At 45.6% G+C, this 20,207-nt stretch overlaps 1 protein-coding gene across 1 annotated transcript in view; it reads right to left on the reverse strand.

Moving 5' to 3' along the window:
- Positions 1 to 2,108: 2,108 nt before the first annotated feature.
- Positions 2,109 to 20,207, reverse strand: part of Tmem132b (transmembrane protein 132B) — a 238,253-nt gene continuing 220,154 nt past the window's right edge. The window contains exons 6-9 of the mRNA XM_060382307.1: positions 14,946 to 15,151; positions 10,108 to 10,378; positions 8,588 to 8,779; positions 2,109 to 7,713 (exon numbers count right to left, since the gene is read on the reverse strand). Of these exons, the coding sequence (XP_060238290.1) occupies positions 6,580 to 7,713; positions 8,588 to 8,779; positions 10,108 to 10,378; positions 14,946 to 15,151 (1,803 nt within the window). The 3' untranslated portion in view covers positions 2,109 to 6,579. The remainder of the gene's footprint in view (positions 7,714 to 8,587; positions 8,780 to 10,107; positions 10,379 to 14,945; positions 15,152 to 20,207) is intronic.

Raw genomic sequence — 20,207 nt, forward strand, 5'->3', positions numbered from 1 at the left:
AGCCTTGAGGATCCTCCTGTCTCCGTGTAATGGCTATTATTGCTTGTCAGCTTGGCTACATCTAGAATGAACTACAATCCTGAAATGGAGGACACAACTGTGAGAGACTTTTTGTTTGATTTAAAGTGGGGATGAGAATCCACTTCTATCCAGACCTTTCAGGCAGAAAGATACATGTCTTTGATCCAGATTTTGAGGTGAAAAGACATGCCATTAATCTGGGCCATACCGTCTACTGGAAATAAGGACGTAGAAGAAGGAAGCTTTTGCTGTTTGCCTGCTTGCCCTCATCTTGCTAGTGCATCCACTCCTTCAAGGCAATAGAGCCTACCTACTTTGAGACTCCAGCATATACTGAAGATGGGCTGAGACATCCAGCTTTGTGAACTGAACAACTACTGGATTTTTTTAGACTTCCGTTCACAGCCATCCATTCTCTCCGGTATAATAAGTAATGCAGAGGTGATCACGAACATGCAAGAGGCTATGTGTAAACTGTATGAAAATCTTCCTGGGATTGCACTTCTCTCCTCAGAGACAACTGTAACCACATCTACCCCCCCCCCCGTCCCAAAGACAATAAACTGGAAATGTAATATTGTCCAATGGGCAGAAAATCACCATCAGTTGGCCCTGAAATCTGAAATAGCATCCACATGTGTGTTTACAAACACTTTATTATGATATCTGAAAATTCACCCTCCTCAAGTTCCTGCATCTAAAGACAGTAAAGTCCTCAATGGGAAGTGACAAATTTTTATCCCACAACCCACTAAGAGCCACAGTGAAAGCCTGAGGTGTAGTAGAGGTTTTTCACAAAACAGGAACACAGCCCAGTGCTGTGAGCTGACGCCTTGATTGCTTCTTTGAACTGGAAAGATGACTTCCCTAAGGGAATCATTCTTCCCATCTAGGAAGTAGTGGTTTCCGGTCTGCACAGAGCGGCAGAGGAGCCTGTAAAAAACGAGATCCCAGGCAGGATATTCCTGCACTCCCATTTTCCTTCTAGAAATATCTAAAAGTCAAAGCAAGAACACTGCATCACCTGCCATAGTTGCACAAAACCAAAAGGAAATGAGCAGGCGATAAAGGTTTCAATACCAAAAGAACCAAAAAAACAAAACAAAACAAAAATCCCAGTATTTGTGTTTTGGCCTGGTGCATTAAAAAAAAAAAAAAATCTAAACATAAAGGTCTATCCTTCGACCCATCTCATCTCATGTTCTCTTCCTTTTTATTTTGTGGGAGATTTTACCAAACTGAGTACACCTATTCTAGGGTCTGAGTAGCACACCGATCTGTGACTCACCACTCCTAGAAAGCCATTAGTGGGAAGCAATTACCCCAAATGGACCTGTGTGCCTGGGAAAGCTCTGGAGCTCATTTGCTGCCAGAATTCAGTATTTTAGAAGCATGAAAGCAACCCTGATTCTTCAGAGTCCAGTGTCTGTACCCAGTTTCTTAACTGACATCTTTTGGGTCAGATGAAAGATCAGATGTAGTATGAGGCATTGCCAAGGCATTACCAGGAGACATCCCCATTCATCCTGAAGGAAATGAGGCAGTTTCAAGATTCTCGTGGACCTCAGCCAATGAAAAGCTCATTTGGAAGAGCTGGAGACAAAAGAAATGATGCCCACAGCAGGGAGACTGACAAATTTCTCAGGCCCTACAAGGTTTTTAGGTTTGGCTTTATATATGTGTGTGTATGTGTGTGTATGTATAAAGGTTTAGGAGTGGGAGAAATCACACACAAACACACCACTTCAGCAGTTTAGAGCATTTTCATCTCTTGCCAAGGACATAGATCCAGTCCCCAATGTCAACCTTGAGTGACTCACACTGTAACACCAGCTTTTCTGGCCTCTACCATACCCATGTGCATAAACACACACACACACAATTTCAAAAAATATTTTTTAAGTAAAGGCTTTCTATAACTTAATGTTTTATAGGGAATGTTTTCTTTTCATGTCCATGCAGTACTGTATCAAGACTGTTGAAATTTTTGACCAAAAATTAAAAAAAAGGAAAACACATCTGTAAGTATAACCCATGACATGAGTGCTAAAACTCAATACAGAATACATAACCAAATAATACAATGATTGAAGAATGTTCAAATGTTTATTTCCATGTTAAAAATGATGAGTTACCCTGTGATTAGAATATACCTTTATGCTGAAAAATGAAGTCATTTTATTTCCGAAATATTTCCAATGTCGGGTGGGGAAGGGAAAAATTCAGAAAGTAATGAAGAGTAAGATCAAAATGTTCTGGAAGATTCCATCAACAATCCCAGCATGAGCCACAATGTCCTTTCCAGGTCAGAATTCCTAACTTGGTGTATTTTTCAATGTCAGGCCCCAGTGCTTTGCCCATCATCCATTTAAATACTGTTGAGCTGGATGTCTGTACACTTAAAAGCTACAGTTTCACATGCTTTTATTTGTAAATGTATTTATTCCAATACACCGTTCACAGTTTCGTTATATTGCCTATATTACATACAAAAATATCTGCTGTCTGTATTTCAACAAAACTTTGTCCCACCATCCTCCTCTATGTGACAGGTGAGACGCATCACATTGTACAAACACGGTTTTGATGGAAAAGAAAAGTACAGTTTACAAACCATCTATGGTGTCATTTACAGAGACCTGAATGGAGAAATGTGACCCTCTTTAGATGACCAGAGTAGAAAACCCAATGGGCTGAAGATAGGATTCAGAAACACTGCCTGTGCTCACTGCTGGGGACAGGAGGACTCCTCACTGATGGATATAGCTTCATTCATTGAGAACCCCATTCTTTTTAATTCTCTCTCTCTCTCTCTCTGTGTGTGTGTGTGTGTGTGTGTGTGTGTGTGTGTGTGTGTATCAACCACCTCAGGTGATTTCCTCAGACACCATTTACCTTCATTTTGAGACCGGGTCTCTGACTGGGACCTGGAACTTGCCAATTCAGCAAGGCTGGCTGGAGCGGAAGTCTTGGGTGCCTGCCTGTTTTCATCTCCCAGGCTGAGATTATAAGTGTACACCACCATGCCTTGATTTTTATGTGGGTGCTGAAGATCGAATTCCAGTCTTTGGGCTTATGCAGCAAACTTTACTGACTGAGCTCTCTCGTCAGTCCCACAAAGAGTGAAACAACAACAACAACAAAATGTTGATCAGAACACCCAAAGATGGCTCCCTAAAGCTTAAATGAGTGAGGTACAAGTTACTTCAGTCAATAGGTGTGGCCAAGGAAGTAAAATAAAATCCATGCATGTCTTGCCTGTATGCATATCTGGGAAAGGAAACGTTCTGCCTAGACAGCTAAGAATTGCCGTGCTGGGAATGTAACCTGGCCAGTGTGCCAGACAGTTTTCTGACGCTAGTTACAGGATGCTCTTCTGGCCAAAGCTGGCACTGAATATGAGTCTCTCAAATCCAGCACACTTTTCATTTAGCTCCAGTCCTTTGGGATGGCACCTGCCTAATGAGTCCTGTACCCTGACCCCAAAAGCACCACGTGCAAATCCTAGAAACAATGACTGCATTGTCTCTAAATATTCCAGGTCACACAACCTTTGTCTATCTCTTGTCTCAACCTCCCTCTGTTTGGCAAAGGAGCTCACAGCCTGTTACTCTCTCCTGACTTCCCCAGGAGGAATCTAATCACAAACACCATTCTTGTGGCAAAGGGGTGAACTTGATAATGAGTTTCTGGCTCAGATTATTTATCAAGAGTTGTAATTTGGATATTCTCAGCCATGAGAACTGAAATCCAGCAAATGCAAGGCCCTGGGAAATTGGATTTAAGGCTTGATGGTTTATGCCATCTCCCCAATTCTAGTTCAGGTGTTTTAGAGGCTAGCACAAACATCATAGCTGAATTAGTGGAAAATCAAGTGAGATAGCCACAGCTTATAACCCACAGGCGATACTTAGAGCACAAGATGCTTCCATGACTCTGTGATGCTGAGGCCTGTTCCAGCTGGATCTAAGAATGACTGGCAGCCTCTTTTGATTCCCATCAAATGACTGAGTCTGTGACTCCTTGGTACTCGCACAGAGTGATGTGGATACATGTGCTTATGTGTGTCTGTATACATGCAACTGTGTGTCACGTGTTAAAAGGATCCCATTTCCCTCATAACCTGCCACTTGACTTTGATCTGAATTGACGGTGTCCTAACACAAAAAGTCAGTGAAATGTACAGAGGCCAATTCACTGTGCCTAACAGATCCAGGGAGGCATCTTTCAGGACCACGGTCAGCTCCCCATCCTACTTTGAGCCTGCAAATGCCTACTTCCTGCTAAGTCACAGGCAAGCCAAAGGCCCCATCTAACCAAGAGAAGGAAGCCTGCTTTGTGTGCCCTTGTTTCCGGTGAGGCGCCTCACTTTCAGAAATGAGATCCCATTATCTCTGTGATATGAGACAGGGCTTCAAATGCCTTATAAAAGGAGCCAGACTTATCTATAACTCTGCTGGCCTGCACAGGTTGTTTGGGGCTACCTTCCCCACTCCAGCCTTTCCAGAAGCAGCTAGCTAACTAGAGAGCTCTCAGCAGGAGGAAGTGTCAGCCAAGCTCATGCAATGCCTGCATCTCCTGGCTTCATCCTCTAGTCAAATGCAACGGATCCCAATAGCTTCTGTTCTTAGGGGCCATTCTAAACAAAGAAGCAAGTGAGCCTACTTCTGGAGGGCACCACATAGTGCCTGCACTCCCAGCCTGTTTGTAAACAAATTGCAGTGCCATGGGTGGGAGAGGCAGGGAGAGCATCTCAGCTGCCCTGTAATCTACAGGAGGGTTGGCTGTCATGTTTCCATCCTGGACACATACAAAATGAGAGCAGAGGAATGAGAAAAGCCTCCTCTGAAAGATTCAGATAGCAGCCATTATACATCAGTGATACCACCCCCACACCCTGAGCCTTTAAAAATTCCATTTTTGAGGGCTGACAATGGCTTAGTGAGTTCACAATGAAACGTCCTAGTCAAGTGTCTGCTTTTCTAGTTATGTCATCATCATGATTTTTAAAAAGTCATATATTGCTAAGCCAAAATCACTGCCTTTCTTGAGAATATTTATGATGCTTGTAAATTAGCACTTTTATTGAAAATTATGCAAAAAAAATTAATACCATTGTTTTTTGTAACAGCTTATTGTTGGGATCAGGGACGGTCATTTATTATTATGAATTTGGGAAAATCATTGCTTTCTCTACCAAAAGATGCCTGAGATAGTTTCTCCTCTGCCAAGTGACAATTGAGGTTTTTCTTTTCAGTCACTGAATAGATTACTTCTATATATTGCTAAATTGAAACATTGTTTTTTAAATCTGCAAAGTGGAGAGTTTAATATGAAGGTGTTTTTTTATTTCTTTGTCATGCAGATCAATCATGACTTTTTAAAACATTTGGTTATCTTTTTTTTTTTTTTTAGTATGTGTATGTATATGCAGATGAGTGTAGTACCCACAGAGGCCAAAAGAGGGCATGAGATCCCACTGAGCTGGAGTTAGAGAAGATTGTGAGCCACCATGTGGATGCTGTAATCTGAACTTCAGGTCCTCTACAAGAGCAGCTAGTACTTTCAACCACTGAGCCATCTCACCAGTCCCCCAATCCTTTTCATGTTAGTTTGAATAATACATTGTATTGCGCTCAGAGGACTTACATCCACACTGTGATCCTGGAGTCTCTCTGCCGTCAGTACTAACCCAGGAGATCCACAAATAACTAACAAGCAGACATTGAAACAGATATTTGTGACACAACTTTTCTCCATATTTGTTAAACTTCACGTGTAAAATGTTCTTTTGTTGTTGTTGTTTTGTTGTTTTAAAAAAGCCCTCTCTTCTGGGTCTCCAGTGAGACTCCTGTTGTTGAGATAGATGAGAAAGTCCAACAACAAGAAGAAGACAAAGCATGAGTATATGTTTCTTAAACACTGTCCCCAGCAGCAAAATTACAATTAAAATAAAGACATCCTGTGTGAAGAACCAGAAATGGCAGGACATGATGAGGCCCAAGGAATAAAACTCATAGGAACATCAAACATAACTCTTCTTTATGTGTTTCCAAAACAACCCCTCCCCCTCAAAAAATGTAAGGTCAAAAGAACAGGTGCGAGTCCAGATGTATATAAAAACAATGAGCCTCACTCCTGACAGCTAAGGAAGCTACATTCAGTCATCTTCCACCACGGAGATCCGAACTCAGGCCACGTGCAATGAGTGTCCACTGTGCTTTAAAAGGGCTAGGAATAGAAAAATCGCCATCCTGGACGTTCCCAATTACACACGGCCATTGGTCGTGGTGAGGTGACTAACAGTGTCTGTGGGGTCCTGTCTGCCTCTAGGCTGCTGCCTCTGAATGTCTCCTGTCCCCAGGAGCCACTTTTTTTTTTAGGCATCGCCCAGCTTGATCCCAAGCTCTCCGGACTGCTGATACCCACTTACAAGGATCCCTCCAGACTCCCAACTCTGACACTTGGTTGAGTCACCCCCTATTGCTGATCAAACCCACTGTTCCACCATTCAGAAAACAGAAGGCATAAAGGTGAATACGAACTTAAGAAAGGACTTTACATCTGGTCCTGTAGTCTTTCCATATAGTCTCTGAAGTCCTGAGAGTCCCCCAGCCCCATATCCTGGCAGACCCACTTGATGCTGTCATCACTGTCAAACAGGATGGAGTTGGTGTACGGGCCCCCATCCTCGGGGAGGATGGTGGTGTAGGAAGTAAACTTGACTCTCTTCCTCTTTGGGCCGGAACTCATAGGTTCATTTTTCAGCTCTTTTTCATACACATAGTCAGGGGGTCTAAGCAGCTGACTATGAAAAGTCTTCTGGGAACTGCCATTCAGCAGGAAGTTCCTTTCCTCAAACTGCAGACCCCTGTCAATCATGGTTGTGCACTCCTCCGAGGGGAGAGTGATGTCCACGGGGTTCTCCAGGAGTTCTACCTCATTCCCGAGCCAGACCCAGTCGTGGGAATGGGGGATGTTGCCTTGCTCACTCACTGCGAATCTTTTGTGTCTATACTTCCAGGCAAATGCCACGCAGTTGATCAGGAAGACCAAGATGGCCAGACAGAAGACACAGAGTAGGGCGTACATGCCAATCTCCAAATCTGTTAAACCCCTAGAGGTCATCGTGAGGTCACCGGGGTTATTGGAGTCTGGTGACTTCCCTTGAGTGGGGAAGCTTGTGAAGGCATCTGCTCCACCTTTAAGTAGCTTTCCTCCCATGGGAGATTGTGGGGTTGTGCTTTTGTTGGTCCTGTCCTCACGGCCAACTGATGCACCATGTTGGAACCACTCCTGGGCTGCTCGCTCCTGGCTTCCTTCACGCTCTATGGAATTGCTGAGGTGGCCTTTGTATTCCCGGTTTATTCCCCCAATGTCATTGCTGCCTCCTTGCTGCTCATGCATCCCAGGTTCAAACCGGACCTTGACATTTCCTTTGCCCACAGCAAGAGTACTCTTCCTCTTGTTCTTCTGACAAGCCTCGCTGATCGACAACTCTAGCTTAATCAAGGGCCCTTGTCCTTCACCCTCGGCAACCACAATTGGCCATTTGGTCTGAAGGTTTGGCTGGACAGACACCACCATTTCATCCAATGAGGAAACGGTCAACGAGAAATCCTTGGGATCATAAATATCTAAAGGTGTCACTGAGCCATCACTGAACAAGATCCAGGAACTGACTATGGCTTCCTAAGGAAAACAAAACCACATCAAAGTGTTACAACTGTGTTCCTTCAAACTTACAAGCATGATTTCCTCCAGACATTATTGGCATCTTCAGACAGAGGTGAATTTTCATATGTGATGGTCTTAGCTCTTGTTAGGCCTTGACTTTGTATCATTAGTGTACTATAACCCCACTGACATGAGATGCACTTTGATGAAGACATTAAAGTGTAAATTAATTTATTGCATGTCTTCCCACAGAATGTGACTTTGACCTTTGTGGAAACACTAGGAAAGATTTGGGTGATTTATCTGAATCAATATCAGATGTGACTAATCAGGTTACCTTTCAAGACAATGCCACTTTGAACACCGTTTATCAGGAAGTCTGTGCTGGCACAGCAAAAACCACTCCTGGGGGAAGTCCTTGGTAAATGAAGTGCTGTGGGGCTGGCTCACTTGAATGACACCTTGCCCCTGTCTCTTTTTAATAAATGTTTTGTACATGATTTAAGACACACGGGAGCTTTAGAGTTGACAATTCCTGCCATCAACAAGACAATCTGGTACCAATTGGCCATTCTTGCTCAAGTAGCTGAAATGGAGTCTGCAAGCCTCAAAAAAAAAAAAATCACCTTCTCTGATGTTTGGCATGAGTGAGAACAGGAGACCCCTTGATTATGTTCTGGTAGAGAGCCACGCCTGGCCCAGATCAACCCACGGGGAAGCAAAGGGCATGGGAAAACATAGCTAAGCCCTGAGTGCTTTTCTCAGAGACAGAAGGAGGTTCGAGAGCTGCCAGGCCTGGCTATGCCGCTCTGTCAGCCCCTGTGCAAGGAGCCATTACTGAGGGTAGACCTGACTTCACGCACAGAACACAGGTCCCTAGCATTCTCACCTGCTGCGGGGCTTGCAGGACATCCTGGGCAGCCACTGTGGAGACAATGGCCTTCTTGTCTGCCTTATGAGGCTGCAGAGAAAGGGACAGGCCAGCCACCAGCTGTACACCCAGCTCCGTGATGGTGACTCGGTCATCCAGGACAATTACTGTCTTCTCAGCCAGGATGGAGTCAGAGAGAGGTGAGAGGACCTGAGAACCAAGGGAAAAATGCATGTGACTTTGCCCCGCAGGACCAACTTGAACTCCTGAGCAGACAGGGCCATCGCGACCGGTCTGGTGTTCTGGTAAAGGAACACAGCGACAAATGTTTAAGTGGGTCTGTGGTCATTCAATAGCATGGACTGAAAACAATTGAGATTGACTACCTCTTTCTTAGTATATGACAATAACTAGAAATATATTCTGAGGAAAAGGGGTAGAAGGTTTCAGATTAGAAGTCCTCACCAAATTTTTCTACCCTGATGATAGGTATAGAAGCAGGGCATTTTCAATAGCTATTAAGCAGTTTCTGAATATGCTGGGTTGATGGCAGTCTCTGATGAAGTGATGCTCAGACTGGCTCTCTGTGCACATCCCTTCTAGTGAACTTTTGGGAAGTTTACTACTGTCTACTCTGCTATGCCCCTTGGCATGGGCCAGCAAGATGGCTCAGTGGATGAAGGTGCTTGCTATACAAGCCTGGTGCCCTGAGTTCAATCCTCAGAACACACAGTCATGTGGAACCAAAGAATCTCCTCCACAGAAGGTGTCCTCTGACCTCCAAATACCCCCACACTGTGGCACTCGTGCCCATATACATGCGATCATAATATTAAAAAATGAAAGTCTTTTAGAGATTTTTAAAAGCTCTCATTTCAAAGAAAGTAATTTCTGGTAGTGTGTATTTAATTTAGCCTTCTCTGGTGAAGGATATATATTTCTAGCCTCTGAAATACAAAAGGATTTTTTTAAATGTTTAAATAACCTTTTCGAGAATTCCATGCAACTTGTTTTGATCATATTCATCTCTTCCCCATCCTCCCAGATCTATCCTCTTCCCACCCAATCCAACCTCGTGTCCTCTTTATTTGGTTTTTCATTTGTGCTGGCCACATACCATTTGGTATGTGATCTCCACTGAAGTTGGCTTACCAGCGGCCACCTGTGTAGAGAAAACAGACTCTCCCCCAGCAGCTATCAGTGCCAAAAGCTCCTCAGCTGGGGCATGGATTTCATGCCCACCTACTCCCTCCATGCTGGGACTGTATCTGGCTTGAGCTTGCACAGTCTTGAACCACTGAGCTCACGTGTGCATCTTCCCTGTTTGTCTGGAAAACACTGTGTTCTTGCCAGTGTTGCCTGAGCTTGGCGAATAGCTCCCTGCACACAGGCCAAACATGCGTAAAGCGATACACGCCGATATGTGCTGTGCACACATACCATGCATGCACAGCACTGGATGACAGCAGTTCCCCGGGCAATCACCGGCTTTGGAGGAAAGTGTCAAAGACCCTCACACCCACTCCATCCAGCAATACCTGCACAGTGGTGATGCCTGGCTCCCGCCCTGCCAAGATCCTGCCATCCTGTAACTGGGCGATCTTTGGTTCCTCCACCTTCACAAACTGGGTTACCAAGTCAGTGATGTCAAACTGCCAGTCAGGACCCAGCATGTAGGTCAGCTGACCCAGGTCAGGTGACTCGGTCACAAACTGGGTGAGGACGCGCACCAAGGCATGCTGGTACTGCAGGGTACACCCACGTCCTTTCTTCTCCTCGTCCTCCTCGTCATCGCTCTCTCGTGTGGGCCTGGAGCACAAAGGAAGCAAAACAGATTAACACTCCTCCTTGGAAGCCTTGCCAGCCCTTGACTCAACCTGCCTGTCAAAGGAAATGCAACAGGTTTTCTTGTATTAGGTTTCCTCATCCACTGGTGGATTCACTCATCCAATGAAGGCATGAATTCACCCATTCGTCCATGTCTCTCTCTTTCTCTTCCTCCTCCCCTCCTTCCATTTTCTACTGGCCCCTAACTGCCAACAGATTGCCCAGAAAAATCCTCTCTGTCTGGATTCTAGAAACTTCGAAAAGAGCTTGCCATGTGGCCTCCCAGGGGAGGATTTTGCAGGCTGCTGGCTGCTCTGGGGATGGAGACCGAGACCGTGTCAGGAAGGGTGGAGCAGCATTCGCAATGACTCCTGCAAGCACAGTTAGACGGACCACAGCCCATTCTCCCAGAGTGACAGATGCCATCCCTGTGCATTGAGTTAGACTGTCATGAGTCCTGCCCCCTGTGACAGACAGACAGACATCACCATGGCCACACAAACTTAACTCATTCAACCTTCAAGGGCCCAGAGACTGAAGATTCACTGTTATTTTAATCTTACTGATAAGGAAACCAAGATGGGGAGGGCAGAAGCTCCTCAATGAAGGCCACATAACTGGTCATCTGCAGAGGTGAGGTCCAGGCCCAGCTGGCTACACCCACGTGAGCCCTCTCCCTTTCTAGGTCCATTCCATCCTTCCTCACAGTGGCTGTGGGCAAGCCAAGCTTCATAGCGCTCACCAAGCGGGCCAGCCAACTGGCAACTACAGACTTGAACCCAATTGTCCTTGATTTCTGAAACAACTCACTGTCCCCCTTAAGGTCTGAGAACAACATAGGAAGGTATATAAAAACTCGCCAGCATGGCCATGGAGCAATTCTAGGTTCCCAAAGAGAGGACAAGGTATCTTTACTGAGAAGAAAAAAAAATGGCTTTTGGGGACAAAAGGATATAGCATTTAAAATCAGAGTGGCACACTTGTTGTGATCACATGTGAAATATCCCGCACAAGCTGTGTGTCTGAATCCTTGGTTCTCAGCAGGGTTGGAGAGGTTGTGAAACCTAGAACCTAGCTGGAGAAGTAGGGTTCCAGAGGAAGCTTTACAGTTTCCGGCACAACCTTGCCGTCAGCCAGCACCACTTCTTGATTTCCCTCGATGCGAACAAGCAGCACCCTGCCCCCACTGCCAAACTTTCCCCATCATGAGTGAAAATACCCCCCCCCACCTAGGCTGCTTTTGTCACATATTTTGTCACAGCAACAAGAAGGAAAAAAAAAACTAATAAATGATGAGAGGCTCTTATAGTTTTATTTTCAGTCCTTCCGAACACCTCACAGAGACAGTATTCATTTGGTCCATTGAGTCTCATCCATGATTTCCACACACGTGCTGATCCCCCTTAGAGAAGAAACGCACATGGCCCCACACAACACTGGCAGCATTCAGTAACGCATCCATGCTTCCTTGGTATTGCATTTTAGATCAAATGCACTTTACAATAAGGGATACTGGGCTAGCGATGTAAATTTTCCCTTAACTAAATGGGTAGAACTGAAAGGCTATCTTAAACACGCCAGAGATTCACACTATGACAGTTTGTGTTAATCATCAGTGTGGCTCTCTGACATGTTTAAGATCCCCTCCTCTGTTTCCAGCTCTCAGAAAATGTCACTGTGAGATGCCATCATGCAGATTTCTCAGTGTGTCCTGTTGCTGGTTTCCTCGGATGTTTGCCTTTGTATATTTACATACTTCACTTCGCCAAATTTGGTCAGTTTTCATCATGCACTCCAGCCCCACGGCCATTGTCCTCTCCCTAGATGCTAGTTCCAGGAACTGCAGACATCTTGTCACTGTCCCACAATCCCTGATGATCTACCCAGCTGGTTTCCTGTGTCATTTAAGATTGAGTTTTATCTTCCATCCCTGGGTTCGTTGGCCTTATTCTGCCACCCTTCCACTGAGACTATCCACTGGGGTTTTTCTCTAGTTATTTCTCCTTGCGGGGACTGCCTACATTCTCAGTGATGTTGAGGCTACTTATAATTCTGTAGCCAAAACTCCCATTCCCCAAGGTAACAAGTGGTTTCAATATTGAAATGCACGTGTTTGGGATATTATGATTTAAAAACCGCTGGCACTTATAGGAATCCACTTCAGTTAATATGTTCTGGTTTGGCACGCAAGCTCTGGTTTCAATAGGGTCTGGGGTTTAGAGGCCATCAGGGGTGTTATGGTCTCAGTGGTGTTTCCCCTGACATTATAGTTCCCATTCCATCCCTGCTGATTTTTCTCTACGGGTAATGTCTCCCTCCTTGTTCAAGGAAGCAGAAGGAAGGTGTCACCCATTCAGGCCATACCACTTCACTGTGTATGTCCTTCCTAGTTCAGAGGAGCCTAGAGTCCAGTCCTGGGCTTCTGTGGCCTCCTGAGCTCATGTCTCAGAGCATGTCTGAGTTTTCCCATCACCTGTCATCTGGGAAAGTTGATTGTTTTGATACCATTGGGTACCCATTGCCCTTTTTACAGTGGAGCTCTTGCCTCCATTTCTCTCTCCATTTCTCTCTCCTCTAGCATTTAACTGTAAAAATCCAAGGCCCGTACTCAACACTCTGCCTGGGAATCACAGCTCCATAGCCAGCCTCATTGCCTCCTATGTTCCTGCAGCATGTCACGTGGCACACTGGCATTCTGTAGTGGCCAAATAAGTATCCATGTTTCCCCGCTCTTGAACACTCACCAGCGGTGTTTGCCAAGTTCACTCTTGTCCATGGACGACTTTTATTTCTGACCGGATGACGGGAGCTTCCCCACAATGTTTCACTCAGTCAAGTTCATTGTCAGTACCTTCACCACCCAGGAGTCTACAAAAAGTCTGTCAAAGGCCACCCTCTGCCCACTGCCTACTTCCAGATAACCCCTCCCTAGAGAGCTACAGCTGCCCCCCAACGCTGGGTAACAAGAGCTGGTCTTTCCTTTGTGGTATAACAAATGTCCACAAACCTCACCGTTTACAAAGACACCACCATTCATTTGCTTGCTTGTGGTTTTGTGGGTCATGGTACAACCGGGCTCAAAGGAGGAATTCTGCATAGAGAGTCAGAAGCTGAAATCAGATGTCAGCTGGGCTCTCGCCTGAAGCTGCTGGGGAAGAATTCACACCTAGACAGGTGGGTCGGTTGGTACAAGGTGTTATGGTGATCATTTTCTACAGTGATATTGGGTACCCATTACCCTGTGTTCATCATGAGGAGACTGCTGATGAACAAGAATTCTCCTGAATCCTAAAGGTTCCACCCACTTTCCATGGTGCATGATTCAGTCCATCTTCAAAGTGAAGATGACCACCCTGTCAAGGGGTCCTCACCCTCAGACTTCCAGTGCCCTTCTGCCAGTAGCTGGATGGGACGCTCTTCTTTCAAGGGCCTCGGCTGATGGGCCTGGCCCTCCTAGATCATCTCCACATCCTAATATAGATTGGTTTGGCAGTAACTGCATCTGTGACATCTCCTTGGCATGGTGCTAGATTAGTGCTTCACTAGACTTCAAGTTTCATTTCTGCTGCTGTGATAAAATACCCTGGGAGAAAGCAATGTAGGAGGAAAGGCTTGACTTTGTCTCACAGTTCCAGGGAGATATATACAGAGAGAGAGTACATCATGGTGATGGTAAGAAAGAAATGGCACCAGGAGAAAAAAAAAAGTCTGATCAGATTGTACACATACCCAGGAGGCAGAGAGTGCACACAATGACATACTTCCTCCAGCAAGGCTCCTCCTCCCAAAGGTTCCATAACCTTCTCAACAGCACCACCTGCTGAGGACCAAGTGGTCAAACACATAAGCCTGTGGCGGACATTCCCATCAAACTGCTACATCTGAATGAGCAGCAGATGGGGATCCTGGAGAAGAGTTTGACTTTAGGACCTCCCCCTGCAGAACACGTCATTTCACTGCATCCTTGGGAGGTTTTTGGGTTTTTTTTTGTTTTGGTTTGGTTTGGGTTTTTTTTTTATATACTACTGTTCCCAATTTAGAGTTGCGGGAACTGAAGAATATGCAGGTGAAGTCATGGGGTCAATGTGGCTGTACCTGGGAGAAACCATGGTTAACACTCAGGCAGTCTCATTTTCAACCACGTGGTTTTTAACCACACAACGCCTCTCTCTGTGACTGACAGTCAGGAAAGAAGGAATGAGTGAGGAAGAAAGGAAAGGATGGACAGTGCAACGAACAGTGGGAAGCAGTTATGTTCTGAATGCCAGGCTGTTTAGGTACTTCTTAGACCTCACATCACCTTCCTGCATCCTAGAAACCACTCTACGAGGCCACCAGTACCACCACTGTTGCTGCTAGTATTGTCTTGGATGTAATTTCCTCACATCCAACTGTTCGTGACTATCCAAGTCAGAGCCACCAGGAGCCCAAGTCCAGAGCACTGCCATACACTACCGGAAGCCAAACCCAGAAGATGGCAACGCACTTCCGCTGTTGCCTCCCGGGGCCCAGCAGCCTCTAACTGACAAGCAGGTCTCCCGTTCCTCACCTCCTGTTGGAAGCCACCGGGATCCTCCAGCCTTTGACCTGGCTCAGCTCTGTGTCTGAGACCTCGATCTGCAGTGGCAGCCGGGGCACCCAGACGGTGATCTCCACCTGGGAAGTGAAGTGCTGGTGCGTGAAGTTCACGATCGTGCCCACTTTGCTCTTCATCTCCTTCCCGTTCACAAAGATAGAATCACAGGTGTTGGAGACCTTGGGGGAGCGGGGAGAGCAAGAGCACAGAGACACATCAGCAAGAGACACCTCGTGTGCAGATCTTGACACCAGCAGAAGTTCATGAACCTTGACAGCTCCGATTTATGAGGCACCAGAAGAGCAGGACGGGTACAAAGAGTAATTTGTAGGCACTAATTAGTGACAAATAACTGATAGATAGACTCCAGGAAAGCTGTTTTGGGTTACAAAATACTGACACGTTAAACCATAAATGTAATTTAGCAGAGTTGTGTAACGTCAGCCGCCTTTTGGGAGAACACTGTTTTCTCTACCTTACCTTTTCTTGTATGCTCAAACCACCACTAATCAAGCCCCAGGGTACCTTATCCCACTCTTGTTCCACATCTGAAGGTGCATAAAAGGTTTTAATGTTTCTAAGAAAACGCTTTGTTCCGGCCATAAAGTGGAACATCTGAAAAAATTCCAAGAGGGCTCTGCACTAGATTAAGATGCTGGTAGGCTAAGAGCCTGCGGGGTGCTCTAGAAACAGAGACGGAATTAATCCTGCACACAGTAAACTGCAGGTTCGGGGGCTGCAGCGGAGGTGGCGGTGTCTCACAGTGGTCTCCGGCTCACCGCCTGCCGTGGGGCCTCGCACACCTGTCAGCTCCCGGCTTCGCTGCCCACCTCCTGGGTAAGCAAATAAAGTGCTGTGCTCTCCTTCCCCATCAGGAAGGTGTCTTTGTGGGAAGTTGAAGGCGGGGACTGAGGAAGGAGGGCTGGAAACCACGGGGAATCACAGAATATGTGGAACCTGTGATTTCATTGGTGATGAGAAGACTGAAGCTGTGATGCGGCAGGACTGGCCGGGGGTGCACGTCACCTGTGTGTTGTGTGTGTCCATGCAGAGGTTGGGGGTCAACTTGAAGTGTGGTTCCTCAAGTGCCGCTCACCTTATGTTTTGAGACAGGGCATCTCATCACACTGGGTGCTCACTGATTTGATGAGGCTGCCCAGCCAGTGAGGCCCTGGGACCTTCCCGTCTCTGCTTCCCCAGAGGGCAGACCACAGGCATACCTGGTTTTCGATATGGATGCTGAAGACTGAGTTCGGGTCCTCGTGCTTATGGGGTAAGTACTTTACTGACTCAGCCACCTCCCCAGGCCCTATTTGCAAATTATTAATGTGTTGAAGGAATGATATCTAGAATAAAGGCTCTGCTACAACAAAATGCCGCCACCCCAAAACAGCCTCCGATCAGCTTAGGACAGATTTGCTGTTCAGAGCAGTAGGCCATGGAGAAAGGGGGACCTTAGATGGCCAAGGTCTGACCGGGTAGTAAAGGGGCTTCAGGCCTGACTTCAGTTACTCAGGGATGGGGATGATGGGAGGTTAGACACTGCATGCCAGAACACAGCAGAATATGATCACTAGACTCTGGTGCAGAACAGCTAGAGTATTTTCACTCAAATAACCTGTTGTAGATTTTATGAGTGTCTACAGGAGACTTTGCAGGCTCTAACCACAGAGCAATGATAAGAAGATACAAGTGGAGTTACCAGATTTGTATCAGGGTACCATACTCCATCCCTCTCACACACATACACACTTCAGACCAGACCACATACACACAACATAAACTGGACCACACACACACACACACACACACACACACACGCATACTAAAAATAAATAAAATTCATTTCATATGTCATGGATGGAAACACACCAGGAAAAGACACAGAGCTTGAAGCATAGGGACCCGATGCTGAACATCTGTGACCTTGGAATTCCAGTGCTCAGTCCGACCCCTTTGACTAGGAACTGAGATTACAACATGGAGAAAATAAGAGAAGACATGATGATGTAAAATCCAAATCCCTACTCACATCAATCATCTATCTTTGAAAAATAATTACGTGGGTGGTGTTTCCTCTGTATGTATGGGGGTGCACCACATGGGTGCAGTGCCTGCAGAGGCCAGAAGAGGGCATCAGCTTCCCTGGATGTGGAGTTACAGATGGTCTCGGCCTGTCATGTGAGTGCTGGAGGCTGGTGTGGAGTCCTCTTTAAGAGTTATGAGCAAGTGCTCATAACTGCTGAGCTACCTCTCCACCCTCCATCATTCATCTAAATGGCACCTCCAGGGCTCTCTGAGCCACAAGGGGAGCATCGGAAACCAAGCGCTATTCATCGTCATATAAGGAGAGCAGAGGCCAGGAACATGGAGATTGGGGGCGGGGGTGAAGACTGAGCTGTGTCACGTTCATCTTCCAGTGTGTGTAAAACAGCTTATAAAATGTCATCTTGTGAAAGCTGCCTTTAGAGGTTAATATTTTTACTGTCAAGTTATTACACTTGTGCAACTCCATTATCCCAGGATAAAAGACACAGAGGGGGACTTTGCGACATGGTGATGGCTCCTTGGGGAATCTTGGGAGCCGCTTATTTCATCCTCCTACATCGTACGGAGAGGATGTAGCCTGAGCCTACCATCCTGCATCCAGCCTGCCGTTCCTCAGGCTGCAGACAGGGGAGAGGCAACGGGTGCTCTGCCGCGACCTTTCCCAACCCGGAGACTGCACCTACACCACAGAGTCAGAGAGAACGTTTCTCCCGGATATTCACAGAGAAGTCCAGAGATCCCAGACTCAAGCAGGCAGAGGATCAGTTGTCATGGGAACAAAATACTTTGCAGGTCTTCCTGCATGTTGCAAAATGCACTAAGACTCGGCAGGGGTGTGGATGGTGCTTGTTTATTGATTTTTAATTTTCATATTGCTTTTGATGTGTGACTACACGTGCACACACACACAGGAGGTCAAAGGGCAACCTGTGAGGTTCAGTTCTCCCCTTCCATCATGGGGGTCCTGGGCACCAAACTTGCGTTGTCAGGCTTGGCAGCAGGTGGCTTTCATTTCCTAGGCTACACACTCTAGTGCACACACTTCAAGGTCCACACCCTTGTCCCTGCTTTCCTCTATCATGATTTCAAATTCAGTCCTTGCTTCTGCCTCGCTGGCTATATGGTGGCGCCAGGCTTTCTCTTGGTTTCTTCCAGGCTAAGACCGTGCAAGAAGGACCCTGAGAAACCTAGGCTCTCCAGCTCCGTCTTCCACTCATGCAGTCTCCCAGAAATCAAGTTAGGAATCCTAGCGTATTCTGTTACCATATAACCTTTCTCTGCCTGAGGCATATCTCATCTGTAAAATAAAAATCAAAGGCCCCTTTGTTTAACAAACACTGGTTCTGAGACCCGGGAGCTATCCTAGGTGCTGAACACAGAGCAAAACCAGACACGACCCACCTTCGTGTTATTTTAAAAGCTGGCCCGAGAGAGATACATAATTAATACAATCATATAGTTATATAATAAATAACTGCGTAGTGAAAAAGGCTTGAAAGAAAAAAATAAAATCTGGAAAAGGACAGAGAGTGAAAGCAGAGAGTACTGTTGCAGTGAAACTGGAAATCACGCCCACTGCAAAACAGTGGCAGGCACATTTAGCCCGCATTGCAAAACAAAAGTAGAATGGCAGCAGTTCACTTCTGAAATTAACTTAAGTTCCAAATCTGTGCTGATAAAAAAGCCTATCAAAAATAAAACTTTTAAAAAGTGTTTCTTCCCCCCGACCCCCCGACAAAACCCAAAGGAATTGCTAAATAATTGAGCTAATTGGAGACATGTTAACGGGTGGGACCATAGAGATGACACCGTGATTAACCTGAGTGTGTGGATCCAAGTTCCCAAGTCTTCTGCCTCACAACCACCTGTTACTCCATCTCCATGGGATCTGTCGCCCCCTTCTGGCCTTCTTGGACACTGCGCTCATATACAATAAATACACAGGGACACACACATACAGGCTATTAAAAATTAAAAAGTAGAAGACTTTGAAAAAATGTTAAAGAAGAAACATCTAAGGAGAAGGAAAATGGGTCAGAAATTCATATCTACACACAGAAGTAAGAGCATGAGAAATGTAGTGATAAACAAGCCTAAAATTAACATTTTTTTCAGAATCATAATTGCTCTTTAACATAAAATAATAGCAATATATGTTCACATCTGAAATAAATATAAAATAGATGGCAAACTAGAGCATATGGGAAGGAGTAATTGGGAATATCAGATTTCATGGGCTACATATTAATACATTTAAAGCAGTATTTACCTAAAGGCACGTTCAGATTCCTTGACACATATTGCAAATACCAGCTGTGGTGGAAACACATAAAACACATCTTCATTTTCTTTTGTACACATCTTGATGCTGAGGCTAGAACCCAAAATTTTGCATTTGCTGAGCGTGCATCCTGCCACTGAGCTACATCCTCAGCATAAATATTTTATTTATGAAAAAATTAAAACAGTAAGTTGATAAATTGAGACAAAATGTTCAGTTGGCCAGATGGGCAGCAGAGATGGGGGAGAGAAACGGAGAGCAGATGGGAAAGTAGACAACAGCAGGACGGCGCCTTCCATTCTAATCCTACAGATAATAATTCTAAATATGAACGATTTCGGTGCAGGAATTAATACACTGATCACAGATTTGTTTTCTAAAACCAGGGTCCAAGCACAGTCTGTACAAGAAACCCATTGTAAGTCTAAAAGCATGAGGACACTAAAGATAGAGAGATCTGCCGTGAAGACCTAATGAGGTTGAACCGGGGAGTCGGTACACACCCCCAACAAGAAGGGTATTGCAGAAATGATTGCTAGAAATAAGAAGAGATGCTTCATGAAGAAAGAGACCTGGGAGATGGCTCGGTCGGCAAAGAACCTCCCGAAGAAGCATAATGACTTCAGTGCAGATCACCAGGCCCTTAGAGAAGCATGCTACGTTTGTGATACCAGCACTGAGAAGAGACATGAGGAGCCCCAAGCCTGTACATTTGGTGAGAGACCCTGCCTCAAAAAAATGCAGTGGAGAACTACTGAGGAAAGCACCTGATACTGACCTCTATTCTCCACAGTCATGCACATACACTCATATGCATACGTGCACACACCCACATGAAACACACATACACACAAATACATAGGTATGTATGGGCAGAGCCTAATCGTATAGGACACTAAAGGTAA

Source organism: Meriones unguiculatus, chromosome 4 (assembly GCF_030254825.1).
Source record: "Meriones unguiculatus strain TT.TT164.6M chromosome 4, Bangor_MerUng_6.1, whole genome shotgun sequence".
Taxonomy (NCBI): Eukaryota; Metazoa; Chordata; class Mammalia; order Rodentia; family Muridae; genus Meriones; species Meriones unguiculatus.